The sequence below is a fragment of the Mustela nivalis genome (genome assembly GCF_964662115.1).
Source record: "Mustela nivalis genome assembly, chromosome: 17".
In the NCBI taxonomy this organism is placed as follows: Eukaryota; Metazoa; Chordata; class Mammalia; order Carnivora; family Mustelidae; genus Mustela; species Mustela nivalis.
Genome location: NC_139036.1, coordinates 28,548,504 through 28,565,300, shown reverse-complemented (window position 1 = coordinate 28,565,300; position 16,797 = coordinate 28,548,504). Strand labels below are relative to the sequence as shown.

General features: G+C 36.9%; 1 protein-coding gene across 5 annotated transcripts in view; it reads left to right on the top strand.

Annotated features, from left to right (window-relative positions):
- Positions 1–16,797, top strand: part of BRIP1 (BRCA1 interacting DNA helicase 1) — a 189,525-nt gene that overhangs the window by 103,135 nt on the left and 69,593 nt on the right. For 2 of the 5 annotated variants that reach the window (XM_082705894.1, XM_082705895.1), the window contains exon 15: positions 15,322–16,781. The exons of the other annotated variants lie outside the window; for them this stretch is intronic. In XM_082705894.1, the coding sequence (XP_082562020.1) occupies positions 15,322–16,260 (939 nt within the window). In that variant the 3' untranslated portion in view covers positions 16,261–16,781. Of the gene's footprint in view, positions 1–15,321; positions 16,782–16,797 lie in introns of those variants that run through there. 5 annotated transcript variants of the gene reach the window in all.

Genomic DNA, 16,797 nt, shown 5'->3' with positions numbered 1-16,797 from the left:
CTTATTTCGCTAAGCATGATACGCTCTAGTTCCATCCATGCTGTCGCAAATGGCAAGATTGCATTTCTTTTGATGGCTGCATAGTATTCCATTGTGTATATATACCACATCTTCTTGATCCATTCATCTGTTGATGGACATCTAGGTTCTTTCCATAGTTTGGCTATTGTGAACATTGCTGCTATAAACATTCGGGTGCACGTGCCCCTTTGGATCACTACGTTTGTATCTTTAGGGTAAATACCCAGTAGTGCAATTGCTGGGTCATAGGGCAGTTCTATTTTCAACATTTTGAGGAACCTCCATGCTGTTTTCCAGAGTGGTTGCACCAGCTTGCATTCCCACCAACAGTGTAGGAGGGTTCCCCTTTCTCCGCATCCTCGCCAGCATCTGTCATTTCCTGACTTGTTGATTTTAGCCATTCTGACTGGTGTGAGGTGATATCTCATTGTGGTTTTGATTTGTATTTCCCTGATGCCGAGTGATTTGGAGCACTTTTTCATGTGTCTGTTGGCCATCTGGATGTCTTCTTTGCAGAAATGTCTGTTCATGTCCTCTGCCCATTTCTTGATTGGATTATTTGTTAACTTTTAATATTCTTAATTAAATTTTTAAAAATACCAAAATTATTTACATTGAGAAACTTGCTTATATCACAGTTAAGATCTTTCTGGGAAATTTAGTAATGTTATTCACATTTATTTTTATCTACTGGATCCACTGAGGAAATAATTACTGAATGTGTACTTCATGCCAAGGACTGCAAAGCCCTGTTGAAGATTCAGAGATGAACAAGAGCTATCGTTCTTTTATCCCTTCCAGATGATTTCAGTTTTGGTAGCAGTATCAAATATGTTATGTACAAATCTCTATGGTATTTGACAAAAATCTTTAATCATTAGGAAGATAAAAGTGATAAGGAGTTAAGAGCAGGAAAAAACCACATTTGATTGAATGAATCAGTGATGCTTTTCTAGAGGAGATGCTACTTCAGTGGGTGTTAAAAAAAAGGTGGGTAGATTTGCAGTGATGGATATGGTAGTGGAAATCGTATTTTAGACTGAGGGGATCATATTAGCAAAGTCATAGAAAAGAGTTTTTTTAGTTTTATGTTTTTAATTTTTTTCTATAGAAAATATTTTTATAATCATGAGTTCAGGTTACCTGTGTGAAAGAACTTTAGCTTAATGACTTAAGAACTAAAGAACTCAGTTTAGTGACTGAGCTACCAGGCACCCCGGTCTTTCTCATTTTTAAGCTATATTGCATTTAGTCTGAAGGAGAAACCAAATTATTCCATTTAAACTATTTTTTTTTTCCTTATTTAGATGCTTGAAGTTTCTATAGATTATGGATTTGCCTTATTTTAAGTAATCAACTGAGCTTTTTTAAAGAACATTTCTTCCACAATGTTAAGTAGAAAGAATCTTCATGGTGTTGAGGCCTTTGGGGTTATTTGAGGTTAGGTATAATTCTTAAGAATTTTTTGTTTTGGAGTGCCTGGGTGGCTAAGTTAGTTAAGTGTCTGCCTTCGGCTCAGGTCATAATCTTAGTGTCCTGGGACTGAGTCCTACTTCCAGCTCCCTGCTCAGCCGGGAGTCTGGTTCTCCCTGTCTTCTGCTCATTTTCTCTCTCAAAAATAAATAAAATCTTTACTAAAAAAAAAAAGATTTCTCTTTTTAATTAAACAATATTCATTCTTTTGTTCATTCTTTCGTTGATCTTTTTTTTTTTTTTTTTTTTTTACTTAACAAACATTTATTGGGCACATACTATATTCTGAGTAGACAACTCAAATTACTTGGCCAAGGTCATATGTTTAATTAATGAAAGCACGTGCCTTAGGACTCTTGATTTTCTGGCCCAGTTCTATCTTCATAATAGTTAGCATTCTAGAGTTTGATATATGATATATAGTTGATCTGATAATTATTAATTTGGTCTGTTTTTATTTAGAATAATATACAGGTTTATATGAATACCTATATATTTGTATATCAGTATTTATATTTGCTTTTCACATTTAGCTTTGTTTTTGAGGTAAACTATTATCCTTGGAAGGTAGACATAAGAGCTACTAGGAAGAGGTATGCTGAAAAGTGGCTTCTAATGAGTTAGTGATCAAATGTTCTGAAAAATAGGAGATCATTTGGAAAGTAGCTACTTAAATAACCAGCCTTTTGCTTTATTTGTGTGTGTGTGTGTGTGCATGCATGCAAATAGTTATTCATGCCATTTCTCTATAAGTAATATGTGTGTGTTTGTGTCATATCTGGCTTCAAAGTACCTTTATAAAAATATATCGATTATAATTTTTTAAGTGAAAAATCTAGGGAGAATAAGAGCAGGGAAGTTAAGTTTAATTAGAGTCAGGATGGCTGGATAGATTTCTAGCTCAAAGAGGCAAGGGTCAAGCAGTAAATCTAGAAGTTGCATTCAAACTGCTCGTGTATCCCCCACTCTCTAACTTTGATTCTAAACTATATTTTCCATGGCTGAGAGCATAGATATAGAAAGCATTTTGGTGAAATGACAGGCAAATTGGTTAAGTTTAACTCATGATTAATTTACTTTACAATATCCATATTAAAGCAATTTATTTGAATTTAATATGAGATAGAAAACTTGGAGGCCCCAGGCATTTGTCTTGGTTACAATCTTTAATATCCATCTATAGTCAATCTTCGTAATAATAATGGATTTTTCTTTTTGGCTGACAGTTTCAGATTGGCAGCTTTTGAATTTAGATGATTTGGGTGTTGACAGGTAGGAATCGCCTTGATGCAATGGTAGCCTCCAAATATTGCCTATTAGGCAGGCTCTCCCAATGGTAATAGGACAGAGAAGCTTAGAGCCCACATTAAAATACTTAAATCACATAGTTTATTAAATAAATTTAAAACCACAACAAGAAGCAAGGGGATAGAGTTGAGGGTTAGTTAATACATTTAGGACAGAGTACAAATGGGGCACCTGGGTGGCTCAGATTGTTAAGCATCTGCCTTTGGCTTAGGTCATAATACCAGGGTCTTGGGACCAAGTCCTGCATCAGGCTCTCTGCTCAGTGCAGAGTCTGCTTCTCCCTTTGCCTCTCATGAATAAATAAATAAAATCTTAAAAAAAAAAAAAAGTGAGAGTACAAGTGTTTGGAAGGACTACATTACCTAAATCCTGGGTTATATAGTGTTTGTATGTCTCTGCTGTTTCAGTTTTCCTTACAGATGGCATGGTTACAAAGACTAAAAATGAGGTTTGAGTAAGGTGCCATAATAATGGAAAGTGCTCAAAGCTAATGCTCACGCTTATTTTATTAGGGAAAGTAGGGGTGAGTACACTTTACCATAGTTGTAGTCACCAATCAGCCTGCTGGGCAACCATGTATACATTTATTTTTCTTGGGCAGAAGATATGTGGGGCCAGGATGGGTGTCAAGAATGGATGGCTGAATTAAGTGTTCTTGAATACTGAGTGTTTCATATGCCTCAGATATATTTAATATATTTTGAATATTTAGTGTCTAGTTGATCCATCCTTCCCTTTCCACCTGTTTTCATATGCATATGCTATGCTTATTTGTTTAATGTGTTTTATGGGTTTCCAGCTTCTATCCAGGGCTTGAACATCTTGTGAATTTTGCCCATCCATTTGGTTTCTTGCTTTTTGTATTAGAATTGAATATTCTCAAGTAATACAACAAATGCAAACTATAGATGTGACTTTTTTCAGTCTCTTGACTTCAATTTTAAGGTGCCAGATACCCAAGGGTTACTACATTTTAAAACTCTTTTGAAAGACATGGCAGTTTCTACAGGACATGGTGAATGAATGGTTAGAATTCATATCAGTGCATTGGTATTTGCTTTGGAACAAAGGGCTATTTCTGAATTTTTTGAGGTAAAATTTGCCTCACTTGCCCGGGTTAGATTAACATTAGCTTAAAGATGGTATAACTAGAAAGTCATGGTATCATGACAGATTTTGATGTGAAAAATATCAAGGAAAAGATTGAACAGATAGAGCAGCTCAATGTAGCAAAGTTTGTAGGTCATGTAATCTTTTTTTTTCTTTTTAATAGATTTTATTTTTTTAAAGTAGTTCACAGCAAAACTGAGTGGAGAGTGCAGAGAACTCCTATTTCCACACTTGCATAGCCTCCAATGTTATTAACATCCCTCAGCAGTGTGGTACATTTATCATACTTGATGAATTTATATTGACATTCATGCAAAGTTCATAGTGTATATTAGTGTGTTCTTGGTATTATACATTTTATGAGTTTTTATAAATATATAATATGTATCTACTATTATAATATGCGTAGTAGTTTCATTGCCTTAAAAATCCTTTGTTCCACCTGTTCATTCCTCCCTCCCTCAATCCTTAGCAACCACTGATCTCTTTGTCTTTATACTTTTGCCTTTTCAAGACTGTTCTATAGTTGGATTCATTCATACATAATATGTAGCCTATTTCACATACTAATATGCATTTAAGTTTCCTCCATGTCTTAGCATGCCTTGCTACCTCATTTCATTTTGGCATTTAATACTATTTATTGCCTGGATGTACCAGTTTATTTATCCATTTACCTATTGAAGGACATCTTGGTTGCTTCCATGTTTTTGGCAATTATGAAGAAAGCTGCTGTAAACATCAGTATGCAGGTATTTGTATGCATAAATACCAAGGAGTACAATTGCTAAATTATATTTACTTTTGTAAGAAATGATCAGATTATCTTTCAAAGTGGCTGTACCATTTCTTGTTCACACCATACCCTTGTCTGCATTTGGTGTTGTCAGTGTTTTGGATTTTGGCCATTCTTGCAGGAGTGTAGTGGTATCTTGTTTTGATGTGTCCTAAGATGTGAGTGTCTTTTCATAAGTTTATTGGCCATCTGTATTTTTTCTTTGGTGAAATGATTGTTCCAGTCTTTGACCCATTTTTTTTTTTAAGATTTTATTTATTTATTTGACAGACAGAGATCACAAGTAGGCAGAGAGGCAGGCAGAGAGAGAGAGAGAGAGAGAGAGAGAGGGAAGCAGGCTTCCCGCGGAGCAGGGAGCCCGATGCGGGGCTGGATCCCAGGACCCTGAGATCATGACCCGAGCCGAAGGCAGCAGCCCAATCCACTGAGCCACCCAGGCGCCCCTGACCCATTTTTTTAATTGGGTTATTTTCATATTATTGAATTTTACTAGTTCTTTGTGTGTTGTGGATGATAGTCATTTATCAGTTGTGTCTTTTGCAAATATTTTCTTCCAGTTTGTGGCTGTCTTCACATTCATTTATTAAATGTTATAATATTTCCACTATCAGTCTTAGTTTGATCCTCTCTCTAAACTCAGTTATCATTAAGTGGTCTTTCTCCCTCTAGTCTTTCATTCATCAGTTTTTCTCCAAACTGATCATGTTACTCTCTTGTTTAACCCTCCGTATACCAACAAAAGTAGTTACAGCTTTTTTATTTATTATTATTATTATTACATTTAGTTTAAAATATTATTACTACTTTTGGTTTTGGTGGGAGCTTTAGTACAGCTATATTTAAGACAATTCACAGTATGTATTTGTGTCCGTTATAGTTTTATATAGTGAGAACGAGGTCAACTTCATATATTTATCTTTTTTTTTTTCTTCTGCAGATTATACACAAGGGAAGGAGGCTTCTTAGTTTTATACCCACTTTTCTGGATGTGCTCTCCTTTGATGTTTCATATATACATATAAGTCATTGTAGGAATAATTTATAGAAGAATAAAGGAATAGTTAAAAATTATTAGGGACTTTAACAAGAGTATAGACATAAAAAAATCTCTTTGTTACAAATAAATTTTGGTGTACAAATACAATGTCATATGTCTTTTCAGAACAATGAGATGGGAAGGGACGGTCAGTGTTGTCACAAAATATTGTGTGATGAAGTCCTTCCTGCTGAGTAATTAACTTGTTGAGAATACCATGATTCCTTCTTGTCCTCAGATATATGTTGACCACTCATTAATTCTTGAATTTGAGAACTTTTATCTAGGATATTGTTATCTGAAGAGTCATAGAGATTTAACTTACACCATCCAACTTCATCATTGTCAATAGAGTTGTAGTGCTGCTCTCTGTCTCTTCATTTATCTTTTACTCATCTAGTAATTATGAAACATCTTCCTTTGTTAATTTCTTTCTTTTTGCCATTTTGGGCAGAAAATGAAAATTTTTTTGGTTCTCAGCAGTGTTCAATAAAAGCTAAAAACAGACTATGAATATGGTCCTCAATTTTCCTTTATACCTTCTGAAAAGATGATATAATACTTTGAGCAACACAGTAAGAAAAAAGAATGACAGTTTATTTATTATTACATCATCCTACATAATGCCATCATTAATCTATTTTCTTATTCTAGTTTTTTTAACATTACTAGGAATAATTGGCGAGTAATAATGGGTAGTGATGGGTAATTTGCAGGATAATGAAATAGCTGAATATTTCAAGATGTAGGAAAAATAATATCAGTAAGATCCCATAATATATCCTAGTATTATAAAATAGTTCAGTTAACCTGTACAGTAATTACAAGATACAATGTTGTTGTTTTAAGTAAATTTTCTTTTGGTAGTCCTTTGAGAGAAAATAGTGATGAAATTACTTGAAATTTATTATCTTACAAATACTTAGAAATGTTGAGAAATGAAAAATGAGCCCATTGGACCATAATAGTATACCAGGGGTCAAAAACCTTTAGTAATTCCCTGTTTTCTGAAATATAGAGCCCCAAATCCTTTGCATTACCTAGAAGCCTTGGCTGTTTTTCAGCCTTACTCCTCCACTCCCCCATACTGTATATACCTTTTTTGGGGTTACATTGTATTATTAGAAGTGCCTTCAGCTGCCATGCATTTTCATACCTACATATATGTAGTAGGCAGAATTCTAAAATAGTCCCCTAAGTTTCCTGGCTCCTAATTGGCACACTTCTCCCATTTATTCAATGAAATACTCACCTAGGTACTGCTACCTAGGCTGTGAAATCAGTAGGCCTTAAGATAGGGAGAGTTATATAGATGGCCCTTATCTAATCACACAAACCTTCAGAAAACAGTTTTCTGGAGCTGGTTGCAGACGGGGAAGTCAGACACGATCTAGCCTGAAAGCAAATATTCATGTTGTAAACTGATTGGTGGAAGGAGTGGAGCATGTGGCAAGGTATTACAGGTGGCCTCTAGTTGCTGAGAGACATCCTTTCCCAGAAGTAGCAGGAAAACGGGAGCAGTAGTCTTACAGCCAGTAGGAAATGAATTCTGCCAACAACCAGTGACCTTGGAAGAAAACCCAAGTTTCAGATGAGAACTTCAGCCCTGGCAGACACCTTAATTTTAACCTCATGAGACCCTAGCAAGAATCTGATTGTACTGTACTTGGACAACTTCTCCTCCTCTTCCTTCTCCTTCTTTTTCTTCCTCTTCCTCTTCTTCTTTTAAGATTGTCTTTATTTATTTGATAGAGAAAGAGTATACAAACAGAGGGAGAGGGAGAAGCAGACTCCCCACTGAGCAGGGAACCCGATGCAGGGATCGATCCCTGGACCCTGGGGTTGACCTGAGCCGAAGGCAGGTGCTCAACCAACTTAGCCACCCAGATGCCCCACTAGACTTCTAATCTACAGAAACTGAGGTTAAAAAATGATGGTGTTTTTATGCTACAACATGAATGAAGCTGGAAGATATTTTGCCAAGTAAAATAAGGCAGTCCCAAAAAGACAAATACTGTATGATTTCCTTTACATAAGGTATCTAGAGTAGTCAAATTTATAGAGACAGAAAGTAGAAAAGTAGTTGCCAGGGACTGGGGGAGGAAGGGGAAGTGGGGAATGAGGAGTTGTTTAAGGGGTATATTTTCAGTTTTGCAAGGTAAGTAGAATTTTGGAGATTGGTTATACAATAATGTGAATGTACTTAACACTACTGAACTATATTCTTAAAAATGGTTTAGATGGTAAATTTTATGTTATATATGTTTTACTGCAATTTAAAGAATTATTTTAAAAAGTGGGTATTATTTTAGATCACTAAGTTTGTGAGTAATTTGTTATGCAGCAGTCATGTTCATAGTTTGTGCCTGCTTGAAATCCACTCTCTGACTTTTTTATTATCCAGAGACCTTATGCTCTATAGCCACCTCAGAGTTTTACTCTATTAAACCATCCTTAACCCTCAGGCAAAGTTAGTCACTTTCCTCTGCTTAGCCACATATACCTATAATAGCACTTACACACTATATTTTAAGAATGGCATGGGGGGATGGTTCTACACTAGATTTTGAGGTAGAGTTTTTTTCCTAGAGCATTTCATCTTCAGGTTTTACAGCAACAGGTTTACAGCAGATTCAGGTTGGTAGTATCTGAAAGCACTTAGTAGTGGTTGCTTCTTCTTTTTCTTTCTTTCTTCTTTTAAAGATTCTATTTATTTATTTGTCAGAGAGAGACAGAGAGAGAACACAAGCACAGGGAGAGGCAAGCAGAGGGGGAAGCAGGCTTCCTGCTGAGTAAGGAGCCTGACGCAGGACTTGATCCCAGAACTCTGGGATCGAATGCAACCCCAGCGGAAGACAGACGCTTAGCCCACTGAGCCACCCAGGTGTCCTGTGGTGGTTGCTTCTTATCAATAAATGACCCTGTAAATAAACATATCAGTATCAGTAGTGCAGCTCTAACATTTTCAGAATCCTCACTCTTAAATTTATGAAAGGGAATACTCCTTGTCACAGAGGACTGTAGGACCTTTCATTTCCATTTAGATAACCAACAACTACAAGTAATCTTACTTACTTTCACTTAGAACAGTATTTCTCCATATTCTTCCCAGTGCATTACTCATTGCATCTATATTGATTGAAAGTTTGATTCTGAAATCCAAGCCAGTCTCTTGAGGTGAAGATGCTGAGTCAGATATCACCAAGTATCTAGCGTTTCAAAAGATATTTATATTTTTGGTTTTCTCATATTTTACATTTGAATATAGCAAGAATTAAGGATATGCCTGTTTTTACTATAATTTTCAAAAGTTGTAAAAATCGCTACTACTGGGGCGCCTGGGTGGCTCAGTGGGTTAAGTCGCTGCCTTCGGCTCAGGTCATGATCTCAGGGTCCTGGGATCGAGTCCCGCATCGGGCTCTCTCTCAGCAGAGAGCCTGCTTCCTCCTCTCTCTCTCTCTGCCTGCCTCTCTGCCTACTTGTAATCTCTCTCTGTCAAATAAATAAATAAAATCTTAAAAAAAAAAAATCGCTACTACTTTTATTTTTCTTTTTTATTACTGTTTAAAAGGAACTGTACTTTATTCCTAACATGTGCCACCTATAGGTAGGTACATATCAAGTGACTAAAAGAAAATAAATACTTCTTTAATATCAGTACCTCATGAAGTGAATAGTGAAGAATCATCTTCAGATGGAAAATATATGACAGGTTTTACCTATGAAATAAATTATGTGAAAAAGATTACAAAAGATGGTAGTCTGTTTAGGCAAGCCTATTAAAAGCATTAAGACTTGAGTACTGGCTATTAAAGTGAGTAAATGGCAATATTATAAAGTTAAACACATGCCAAAAAACATTTTCCAGAGGACTGGGATTGTAACAATACCATTAATGAGGGCAAGGAGGTCTTAATGCAATTTGCACTTTCTAAAGTTTCAAAAAGAGGCTTTGAGTTCGAGCATTATTAATGTACTGAACATCTGGAACTGTGTAAAAGCTATAGACATTGAGCAAATGCAGAATTTCCCCACTAGGTTGCATTCTAACTTATTGCCTCCCTAGTGAGATATGGTTGTAAGAAGTTTGAAAAAATAAAATAACGATATCCAGATAAAGCATAAACATTCCAAAATGTCTTTTAATTTTTGAGATCTGACTAAAAAAAAAGTATCTGATCTTACAAATCCAAATGATTTAAACTTCAATTAATAGATTAAATCATCTATATATTACTGTATATGAGCTAGTTTCTCTGTATGTGGATAGTGTATGCTCCCTATGAGCTAAGTAAACTATTTTATCACAGTTTTACCTCACATTTTTCATGTACATAAATCTTAAAACTTGAGAGATTTCTCTGTGTTAATGTACTTTCCTCTAAGTTTTTTTGCTTTTTAGGTGCCTAGTTGGGATACTTAAGAGAATTTAAAAAACAACTGAGTTATGTGTGTCTTTAGTTATCTGCATGATTTCTCCGACAGGGGGGAGCAGTAATTAAGATGTATAAATGTGTAATTTGAGTGTCATCTGCGATGAGAATGGACAAGCTATATATCTGAGTATTCTGTTATCTAAAACTGAAAATTTGCTATAGACCATTTTCACCAAAATAATCCATATGTTTCTGTTATAGAGCTACAGCCCAAATTTGCATATATAATCTTCAACAGAAGGCTTTTAGGATACTTTTTTAAAAACCTCCACTGAAGAGATTAAAATAAGCACATTGTGTTCTGTGAAAATGTTGTCTCACAATTACCAGATTCTCCCAGTGTTCCTTGTACTTCTTTACCTGAATTAAAGTCTGTGTATAATTGGAAGATATGTTATTTCTTCATTAACTCTGTCAGGTTATGGCTGTGTTTTCTCTGTAGTAACTCAGGTTTGCTATCCTATTTACTCTCCATGCTCTTTCTAAATCTTTACCTTCATTTTTTTCCTGAAGGAAGGGGAGGGGGTAAGAGAGAGAGAAAAGAAAACCTCACCAACAGAAGTTCTAGTGTCTGAACTATGTCTTTTAATTGATATATATCATCCTTTCCCCTTCATCTTTATTGACATCTTATAAATCACTTGAATATTCTTTTTTTTGAGGATTTTTGGTACTAGTTGTACAAGATTTCCCCCCCTTCTTACTCTGCTCTCTGACCTTCCATTATTTTGGCCCTTCCTTTTTCATTCATTTATTAAATTCATTCAGCGAATGTTTATTGAGTACTTTTTATGTGTCAGGTACCATTTTATGTACCAGACAATCAGCAGTGAGCGAAATAGAAATCATTGCCCTGGGGTTCCTGGGTAACTTAGTTGGTTAAGTGTCTGCCTTTGGCTCAGGTCACAATCTCAGTGTCCTGGGATCTAGCCCTGCATCGTTGGGCATCCTGCTCAGCAGGGAGTCTGTTTTTCACTCTCTCTTTCTCCCTTTGCCCCTCCCCCATGCTCGTTCACTTTCTCTCAAAAATAAAGTCTTCAAAAAAAATCATTGTTCTTACAGAAGTTATATTCCAGAGGTATAAGACAGAAAATAAACCAGACCAATAAAAAGATATATTAGATGGTGTCATGGACTGGATGTTTGGGTCAATCCCTCTAACCCCCACCCCCAAATTCATATATTGAATCCCTAACCCCTTGTATTTGGAGATGGGGTCTCTAAGGAAGTTATTAGGTTAAATGAGTTAAGAGTCTGGGGCCCTGACCCAATAATATTAGTGTCTTAATAAGAAGAGATATGAGAAATCTTGCTGTCTTCTCTGCAATGTGAGCACAGAGGAAAAGTGGTGTTGTGACTCAGTGAGATGTCTGTCTACAAGCCTAGACTAGAGCCTCACCAGGAACTTTGTCAGCTAGCACCTTAATGATGAACCTCCCAGCATCCAGAACTGTGAGAAAGAAGTTTCTTTTTTTCTTTCTTTTTTTAGATTTTATTTATTTATTTGACAGAGAGAGAAAGTACAGCCAGGAGAAGTACAGCAGAGGAAGGGAAAAGCAGGCTCTCCACTGAGCAGGGAGCTGATGTGGGCTCAGTTCCAGGACCCCAGAATCATGACCCGAGCTGAAAGCAAACACTTAATCAGCTGAGCCACCCAGGTGCCCAAGAAGTAAATGTCTAAGCCACCCTGTCTGGGGTGTATTTTTCTCCCAGATTTATTGAGATATTATTGACATAACATGTAAATGTGGTGATTTGTTTCCACCTATCTATTGCAGAGTGATTATGTGGTCTTTTCTTATAGTAGCCTGAATGGACTAGTATGGATAATGGTAAGTGCTATGTAGAAAAATAGTGTGAAGAAGGGGGAGATGAGACTCCTAGAGGAGTGGGAAAAAGTGGTTTAGAATTTTAACTGGATGGTTCTGGTTGGCCTGTCAGAGGTGATACCGAGTTAAGGCCTAGAAGGAGAGGAAGCAAACCATTGTGATCTGGAGGAACAATGTTTAGACAGAGGGAACCTTAAAGTAGAGAGTGGTTTGATGAACAAGAAGGCTGCTGTGGCTAAAGCAGAGTTGGGGTGAGGTGAGAAGAGTAGTAGGATGAGGTCAGAGAAATAGCTACAATAAAGTCATGCCACAGTAAGGATTTAGGTTTTATTCTAAATGCAATAGGAAGCCATTGGAATAGGCTTTAGACTTAATTTTTAAAGGATTATACTGGCTGCTGTATAGAAAAATGGACTGTAGCGAGCATAGGAAGAAGCAAGGGGACTGTGTAGTAGTCTACTGTAACTTACATGATGGATTGTGGCTTGGACCACTGTGGTAGCAGTATTTGGAGTCTAGATATGATTGAAAGTGGGTTGGCAGGATTTGCTGATGAATTGAATGTGCAGTGTGATAGGGAGTAAGGTTTCCTTTCTGGGCTTCTTTATCTGTACTGTACTGCTTGTTAATCACTTCTGTGTTCATTCTTCAAGTTATATCTGTTGTCTTGGTTTCCCAATTTCGCATTCAGTTCAATTCTCCTCTAAGTGCCACACTCTAAAGAAAAAACTTGTGTGCCTCCTCTCAGTAATTTGCCACACTACACCTTCACTTCTGACACCAGATGTGTGGTTGTCTTATAATTTAACTCAATTCTGACATTGTCTGCCTAGAGATAGAGCCTCAGGTCCCACAGGTTAAAGTTCAATCCTACAAGATTGCCCCCACTCTGACACCAATCTCAGGTCCAGTTTTGTTTACCTGTGTTTCCTATTGGCTGTAAATTGGAGGTACCACCACCCCCTCCTCAGGTTTGATTAATTTGCTTGAGTGGTTCACAGAACTCAGAGAAACATTTACTAGGTTTACCAGTTTATTATAAAGAATACAGATGAATAGCCAGATGAAAAAGTATTAGGTGAGATCAAGAAAAGTCTGAAGCACAGGAGCCTTGGTTCCCATGAAACTGGAATATACCACCCTGCATCATGTGGATGCATTCACCAGCCTAGAAGCTCTCTGAACCCTATCTTTTGGGGTTTATGCAGGCTTTATTAATATAAGAATGGTTGATTAAATGATTCATCACTGGCAAGTGATTTAACTTCTAGCCCCTTCCTGGAGGTTAGGGTCACAGGCTGAAAATACCAACCCTCTAATCACATGGTTGGTTCCCCCTGGCAACCAGCCACCATCCTTAGGTTACCTGGGGGCTGTCCAAAAGTCACCTAATTAATATATACTTAGGTGTGGTTGAAGAGGCTTATTATGAATAAATAATTTTCACCTTTACAGCTCTGGAGCTATTTCAGGAACTGGAACAAAAGATGCCCCTATAGCTCTGACTGCTCAGAAAATTCCAAGGATTTTAAGAGCTGTGTACCAGGAAAAGGGATAAAGACCAAATATATGTTTCTTATAAATCTCAAAATCACACATACCCATATACTGAACTGCCAGATAAACATATCAATATCTGTATCTCAAAGGCAACAAACTTATGATCTTTCCTTTCAGTCTTTCCTCCCAAGCTTTTCCAGTGTTACCATTATGAGTGAATGGTAGGTACCACAATCTATATTTGGACTAATCATGGAATTGGGGTCATCTATAAACCTTTTCCCCCATTCCCTGCCATATCTAATCTTACATTTCATTTTAAATTTTAAATGTTCATTTTAAATCTTAAATACTTTTATTTTTATTCATTTTAAATTTTATTTAAAATTTTAAGTATTTTTATAATTTGCTCACTTTTCTTTACAATATAATTTTCAAAAAGGTAAATATAAAGTAAAAAACCTATCAAAGAATTTATTCAGTTTATTTTGATTAATGAGGAAGTGAGTATGATGTTAGACTGATTCAGAGAGCATTTAGGGAACTTATAAGCCATTTAATAAAGCACTACTACTCGAGTACAGCAAACTGCATTTCCCTATATAATCCTTGACTGGGCCTTTGCCTGCATACAAAGTATATAAAACTAATGTACATATCTTAAATAATAAAGTTGACATTGACATATCCACCACCAACTTAAGAAATAGAACTTTACTCTTACATTAGAAGAACCCACATACCCCTTCACAATTATATCCTTCCATCTTAAAAGATAATAGTTTTGCATTTTTTTAAAAGATTTTATTTATTTATTTATTTGACAGAGATCACAAGTAGGCAGAGAGGCAGGTAGAGAGAGAGGGGAGAAAGCAGGCCCCCCGCTGAGCCGAGAGCCCGATGCGGGGCTCGATCCCAGGACCCTGAAATCATGATCTGAGCCGAAGGCAGTGGCTTAACGCACTGAGCCACCCAGGCACCCTAGTTTTGCATTTTTAAAGTAGTATATATATGTGTGCATGTACACATACTTAAATAATAGTTTTTGAACTTCATATGAATGAAATCATTATGTTACTTATTTAGTGTGTGTGTGTGTGAGAGAGAGAGAGAGAAATAAGAGAGAGCAGAGGAAAAGGAAGAGAGAAAATCTCAAGCAGACTCCCTGTTGAGCATAGAGCTAGATGTGGGGCCCGAGATCATGACCTGAGCCAAAATTAAAAGCCACCCAAGTGCCCCAGTAATTTGCTTTTTTTGTTCTTAATTTTTTATTTTTTATAAACATATATTTTTATCTCCAGGGGTACAGGTCTGTGAATCACCAGGTTTACACACTTCACAGCACTCACCAAAGCACATATCCTCCCCAATGTCCATAATCCCACCCCCTTCCCCCAAACCTCCTCCCCCCAGCAACCCTCAGTTTGTTTTGTGAGATTAAGAGTCACTTATGGTTTGTCTCCCTCCCAATCCCATCTTGTTTCATTGATTCTTCTCGTACCCACTTAAGCCCCCATGTTGCATCACCACTTCCTCATATCAGGGAGATCATATGATAGTTGTCTTTCTCTGCTTGACTTATTTCGCTAAGCATGATACACTCTAGTTCCATCCATGTTGTCGCAAATGGCAAGATTTCATTACTTTTGATGGCTGCATAGTATTCCATTGTGTATATATACCACATCTTCTTGATCCATTCATCTGTTGATGGACATCTAGGTTCTTTCCATAGTTTGGCTATTGTGGACATTGTTGCTATAAACATTCGGGTGCACGTGCCCCTTTGGATCACTACGTTTGTATCTTTAGGGTAAATACCTAATAGTGCAATTGCTGGATCACAGACACATAGATCAATGGAACAGAATAGAGAGCCCAGAAATAGACCCTCAACTCTACAGTCAACTAATCTTCGACAAAGCAGGAAAGAATGTCCAATGGAAAAAAGACAGCCTCTTCAATAAATGGTGCTGGGAAAATTGGACAGCCACATGCAGAAAAATGAAATTGGACCATTTCCTTACACCACACACGAAAATAGACTCAAAATGGATGAAGGACCTCAATGTGAGAAAGGAATCCATCAAAATCCTTGAGGAGAACACAGGCAGCAACCTCTTCGACCTCTGCTGCAGCAACATCTTCCTAGGAACAACGCCAAAGGCAAGGAAAGCAAGGGCAAAAATGAACTATTGGGATTTCATCAAGATCAAAAGCTTTTGCACAGCAAAGGAAACAGTTAACAAAATCAAAAGACAACTGACAGAATGGGGGAAGATATTTGCAAACGACATATCAGATAAAGGACTAGTGTCCAGAATCTATAAAGAACTTAGCAAACTCAACACCCAAAGAACAAATAATCCAATCAAGAAATGGGCAGAGGACATGAACAGACATTTCTGCAAAGAAGACATCCAGATGGCCAAGAGACACATGAAAAAGTGCTCCATATCACTCGGCATCAGGGAAATACAAATCAAAACCACAATGCGATATCACCTCACACCAGTCAGAATGGCTAAAATCAACAAGTCAGGAAATGACAGATGCTGGCGAGGATGCAGAGAAAGGGGAACCCTCCTACACTGTTGGTGGGAATGCAAGCTGGTGCAGCCACTCTGGAAAACAGCATGGAGGTTCCTCAAAATGTTGAAAAAAGTAATTTGCTTTTTAAACTCCGCATCTATAGATTTATGTTCATCCTTGTTGATGCAAGTGTTACTAATTTATTCATTTACACTATAGTATTTGTTTTTGTGCGTGTGTGGGCTTTTTTTTCAGTTTTTAAAATAGTAGTAAAAAACAACATAAAGTTTGCTGTTAACCATTTTTGATGTATACAATTCCATGTCATTAAGTACATTTACAATATTATACAACTGCCACTATATTCAAAATGTTTTCATCCCAAATCTAGAAACTCTATCTGTTAAACTGTAACTCTTCATTTTCTTCTCTCCCAGGCCCAGGCAAATCCTACTTAATTACTTCCTTTACAAATTTGTCTGTTCTGGGTATCTCATAAAAAATGGAATCATAGGCGCACCTGGGTGGCTCAGTTGGTTAAATGTCCACCTTTGGCTCAGGATCCTGGAGTCCTGGGATCGAGCCCCACATTGCGCTCCTTGCTCAGGTTGGGGGCTGGTCTGCTTCTCCTTCTGCCTCTGCCCATTCCCTCTGCTCGAGCTCTCTGAGTCTCTCTTTCAAATAAATAAAATCTTTTAAAAAATCGTATTTGTCCTTTTGCATCTTCCTTATTTAATTTACCATGTTTTCAAGGTT